Source organism: Centruroides sculpturatus, unplaced genomic scaffold, assembly GCF_000671375.1.
Source record: "Centruroides sculpturatus isolate CEXI.00-Female unplaced genomic scaffold, Cexi_2.0 scaffold598, whole genome shotgun sequence".
In the NCBI taxonomy this organism is placed as follows: Eukaryota; Metazoa; Arthropoda; class Arachnida; order Scorpiones; family Buthidae; genus Centruroides; species Centruroides sculpturatus.
In genome coordinates, this window is record NW_019384757.1 from 459,262 (window position 1) to 464,907 (window position 5,646).

A 5,646-nucleotide genomic window follows, 5' to 3' on the forward strand; every position below is an offset into this window, starting at 1 on the left:
GATCACCAGAAAAAGTATGATAACTTTATTATTTTTCGTCTCCGGTCCAAAAGTAGGGTATCGTTGAAGTCGTCTCGGTCCCCTCAGTTCAGATAGATACTCAAAGTCCCGAAATTCCATAGGTGGTTATCTATATAATAATTTCCCTAATTGTATTAATATTTTAAATCGTTTGATTTTTTGTATGTTTTTTAATTGGTTGATGATTGATTTTATCAACTAATTTGTCGATTGTTTGATTGTATTCACTTCATTCTTTAGATATCGAAAATTAAATAAAGAACATTATGTTAATTTAAGCGTACAGAAATGTTGCTGTTGTTTCAGCAAAGATCTTATTTTCACTTTACTGAGTGCCTAGTAGGTAATTTGCAGATTACCTAGATAATCTGCACATTACCTAGGTAATTTGAGAAATAGAACAATTTTATCAACTTTAACAGATCACGCTAGTTAATCTGCAGATTAGCTAGGTAATCTGCAGATTAACGAGTTTCCGAGCTTTAGCGGTAACATATATATATATATATATATTTATTCTTTTATCTTAACTTATATATTATTTTAAAAACTCAATTTTAAATTCTACATATTAGATAGTTAGTTACTGTTATTTAATTTTAGACTTGAAATTATTAGCAATGTAAACTTTGAAACTACCTTACAGTGTGCACATCAATGTCACTTCTGAATATAAGATGTTCTGGAATCTAATGTTTCAGAATTTTATGTTTAAATCACAAGATGATTACTTTGATTTAAGTAATCATTTTCAGGTTTACAATCAAGATAATTCTCTTGAAAACATTTTGTGTATTGATAATTTAAGATATTAAAAACTGCTGTATTTTAGACTCATGTGTCAAACTTAAGCTTATCAATGTGTAATTATTAAAATATGTATAAGTTATATATGTATATACAGGCATACCTCGACTTACGTCGTTTTCCTGGAACCAATTACCGACGTAAGGCAAGGTATACCTGTATATATATTTTGATAATTACATTATCCTCTCACTATGAATATAAATTACTATCATTATTATTATTATTAATAATTAGATATAAAATTTGTAATAATGATTTTATCATCACAATGTTTAATTTCTTAAGTAATTTATTAGTTTAGACAGCATCATGTTCACAACTACTATGCTGAAATCAGGGATAATCAAATAAAAACATCTTAGCCAAGGACACATAATGTCTTAATATTTGAGTATAAAATTCACATTATAAAAATTTTCAAAAATGAAAAATACTAACTAATTTTTTAAAACTTATACAGATTTGGAAGATGCATAAACAAAATTGACTCATTTTTTTGGACTTATCCTTTAATCACAAAGTTTATATTAAACTATGCAATAAAAATTATTAAAATATATGTTTCCACATACAGTAGAATCTGCTTACTGCAATCAGGGAGGGATATTATCATCATTCATTTTATGTTATCAGAATTAGCATGTTCCAAAACATTAAGTTAAAAAATACTGAAAAATCTTCAATTATTGTAATTAGAGTATTGATTTTAGTTATCACATCTATTTTCAGATAATAAAATATTTTTAATTACAGTGGGTGATCGATTAACAAACATAATACATAATCTGTTCCAAGACTTTGTTCGCTATCCGAATTGTTTGTTAACTTATTATCGATTTACCATGGGTTTTTATGGGAATTTGATTAATTCATTCTGGAGATCCCAAAAAATAAAAAATATCTACTTTCTTACTACATTTATTTATATGTAATAGTAAAAATACATATATACACAGTCTTGCATTTTTACCAGTTATGTTTTATTTTGTTTGTGGGGGTTAAAAAAATCTGTCTAATATTGATTGCTTCTCTCTTTTTTAGGATTTTCAGAAGTAATTAATAGCATTGTAATTGTAGGGATTCCTAAGCGTATTAACTTCAACCTGGCTTGGATGCCATTCTAAGACCATTGTGTTCTGACATTCTCCCACTTCTTCAAAAGATGTTTAATAGCAGATATCGGCATTAATCCTCTTTTTCAGAAGAAAACGTATCTCGCTGAGTTTCTTGGTGTTTTTCATTCGAGAGTTCTTGGCATTCTTCTGTTGTCAGTATGTTTCAGATTCCATTATGAGCTCCTTCAATGTTCTTTATTTCTCAGATGTGATTTTTCTTCCTCCTTTAGCTGCTTGAGTCTTCTTGATTATGCAGTATCTTTCTTAGATAAGATTGAACTGCGGCCTACTGTAGACTTGTTCAAGCCACACTGCCCAGCAACATCAGACATCAGAGATCCCCTGCCCACTCTTTACCTTTACTATTATAATCTCACCTTTTGAAAATAAAAACTGATGCAAAACTTAATAAGTGCCTGCCCGACAGTCTCGCGAATATTATAAAAGAATTGTTTCTGTCAGAAAAATAAAAGTCTGGAATTACAAGGGAGTGTTTTGAAGTTTGAAGGAATAATATCCAATCAGTATATACTGGGTTGAGTGTAGATGACGACATCTCCCATGCTTCAAAAATTTTCAATTTGTTGTCTGAAGACAAGGGAAGACCAAACAGTATCCATTATTTTACGTCGCTTCTTCTTGTGTTTGTTCAGTGAGGTGTTTGTTATCTGAACGTAAAAAACTTTCGCAAAAGTGTTCGTTATCCGAATTGTTCCTTAACTAATCACCCACTGTATCTTTTAAATCTCAATAAGTAGCTGTTATGCCCAATTGTTCAGTTATCAGTTACCATTAACAGTCTTTACCAGTGCATTAAATGTTAATCATTTATAATCATTAATCAGTTGTCATCATTACTTCAGAATACTACAGGATACCCCAAAAATGATTACAATAAGTAGATTCTACTATATTAAACATTTTAATAAACCTAAAACTTTTATCTTTTTAAGTCAACAACTTATTAAATTAAGTAGATTGAAATTGGATGATAATAAAAATTTATTAATAAAATATTCAGTTCCTCAAATAAATATATTTTGGTTACACTTCATTAACAAAATTTCAAATTTTTACATTGATTTCAAAACATAGAATACAATAAATGTGTATACATAAATGTATGAAATATTACATTACCTCTTGTTTTTTCCTAGCTTCAAGAGCACGGACAAGTAACATATGCTGTCTACGACGTTCCCTTTCCTGTTTAATTTAAAAACAGACATTATGTTTTAAGTTACTTGTAAGTTTACATAATTATAATGACTTTTCTGATTATAATCATATAAAATGTTAAAAAAATAAATATATGGTTAAGACTAAAAACTCAAAAACATCTATAGAGTTAATGAAGAATTATTTTATCAATATGATATTTATTCAAAATGTCAAAATAAATTCTGACTTTTGTTTTAAACTAATTATATAAAATATTATAAACTTCATTATAATCATATAATAAATTGGACATAAGAAAACTATTTGGAGGTACCTACCAAATCAACCATTAAGAGCATTTCCCTACGTTTCTGCATTTCCTGGGCAGTAGTGAACAATAGTTAATAAGACATAGAAGTAGCAAAAACAGACTACACACAGTTATGAAATAAATGATAGTTCACAATCATCAAAATAAACAATCATAATATTTTAATGTTATTAAACATGAATTTTTGTTTCTCAACTTTACAATAATTAAATTACATACTTTACAAATTATAGTAAATAAGAAAATAATAAATTCATATACAAATAATAAAAAAAGAATATACAGTTGAAAATAAATTAGTGAAAAAAGAGTTAAATATAATTTAGAAGAGAAAAAAACAGTCAGAGAAAAATGAAAATAAACATTATTCAGAAAATCAAGTAAGTCTGAAAACCTACAATAATGTGCCATAAAAATCTTTGTCAGAACACATTATTAAATTAATTCATATTCTTAAAGAAAAGTACAGTAAGAATAATAATAATAATAATAATANGTTACTTCTCGCGCGCGACAACGCGACTTCTCGCAGAGTACAATGAAACTTCACTGAGTTTAATAATCAGTTGCGACATCTCGCTTCTAAATCGGGCTAGAATTTTTGATGTCAGCGAAGCGACAATAAAATATTCATTGCCATTTTGCGCAACGCGGATTTTCGGCCATGACAAACATGAAAACTAAACATCGTCACCGACTTCAACTGGAAGATGACTCGAGACTGAAGCTGATCAAAAAAGCAGTGGCGTAGCTTGGGTGTCAGCTGCCTGGGGCGGAGGAAAATTTCGCCGCCCCCTTATTTAGGTATCTCAATTTAAAAGACTAAAATTCAGTTTCGTCACAGAATAAGTATTGAAAAATTCCGTGCTTATTTCAATTGGTCCGAAATGTAGGTGTGACAAAAATATGAAATAAAATGGTTCAAATTTTTACAAGATATTATTTATTGCGAAATTTTGCCCCCCTTAAAAGTGCCGCCCGTGGCGGGCCACTCCTGCCGCCCCCACTATGCTACGCCACTGCCAAAAAAACAACCAGATTTTATAAAGTTGTGCAAAGAAAATCGTGCACATTTGTCGCATTAAAATTAAATAACCTTATGTTATTTTCATTATTATTAGAATTGTATTTTAAAGGTAATAAATGTAAAAAAAAACTTATTCTATTTATTACTAGCTGTGTATCCACAGCTTCGCCTGCATTAAATCAAATTTTCTCGTGGGAGTAAGAGTGCGACTATGCAGACGCGAATTTAGAGCGAGCGAGAGGTTGCGAGCGATTAAGTTTTTGCAAAGGAAAACCATGCACAAATGTTAGCGGGAAGCGAATTTCTGGTTCTCGCACATATCTGACATGTTTTGATATTTATCGCTTCTTGCCACATATTCTCGCTCGCTCGCGTATTGGAAGATGCTCCTGAAAGCAAGATTAAGCTTAATTAAAGTTTTTTATTTACATTAAAAAGATCCTGTGGGAATCTTCGCAGCCTAAGATATTTTCTCGCAGTAAAATGTAGCCTATGTCCATCTCCAACATGTAAGCTATCTCTGTGCCAAATTTTATTAAACCTGTTTAGCGGTTTAGACGTGAAAAGGTAACAGACAAACAGAATCGTCTTCAAATTTATAATATTAGTATGGATTAATATGAATTTCTGCTATAAGGGGTACGCGAGTTTTAGCTCTTTCTTGAAGTGGTACGTAGGAAAAACTAATTGGGAACCAGTGACCTAGATAATGTGCAGGGTATCTAGGTAATCCGCACATTACCTACTAGGCACTCGGTAAAGTGAAAATAAGATCTTTGCCACAAATAAATGTACCACAAATAGGTGTGCTTGCCGCAGAAACCAATTGCTATGAAATTCAAAGTGTCATCAATCTTCAGACTGCACAATTGGATAATGTTACCTATGGTGGGTGAAATGGCGGCTCGTCTCTGATTCCAGCAAAGAGAAGAAAGGAAACAGTGGGGACGCACGTTAAAACCTAACTTAACCTATTCTAATAATTTTGTTGGTAATAATTATGGTAATTTATTAAAATAGGTTAGGTTAGGACAGAACGTGTGTCCCCACTGTTTCCTTTCTTCTGTTTGCTGGAATCAGAGATGGGCTGCCATTTTACTCACCATAGGTAACATTAACTGCACAATTACATCATGCGATCACCAGAAAAAGTATGATAACTTTATTATTTTTCGTCTCCG

General features: G+C 30.7%; 1 protein-coding gene across 1 annotated transcript in view; it reads right to left on the minus strand.

Moving 5' to 3' along the window:
- The window catches only part of LOC111628733 (bromodomain adjacent to zinc finger domain protein 2B-like), a 52,223-nt gene that overhangs the window by 37,002 nt on the left and 9,575 nt on the right, over nucleotides 1–5,646 (minus strand). Inside the window, exons 2-3 of the mRNA XM_023372569.1 lie at nucleotides 3,446–3,487; nucleotides 3,087–3,152 (exon numbers count right to left, since the gene is read on the minus strand). Of these exons, the coding sequence (XP_023228337.1) occupies nucleotides 3,087–3,152; nucleotides 3,446–3,484 (105 nt within the window). The 5' untranslated portion in view covers nucleotides 3,485–3,487. The remainder of the gene's footprint in view (nucleotides 1–3,086; nucleotides 3,153–3,445; nucleotides 3,488–5,646) is intronic.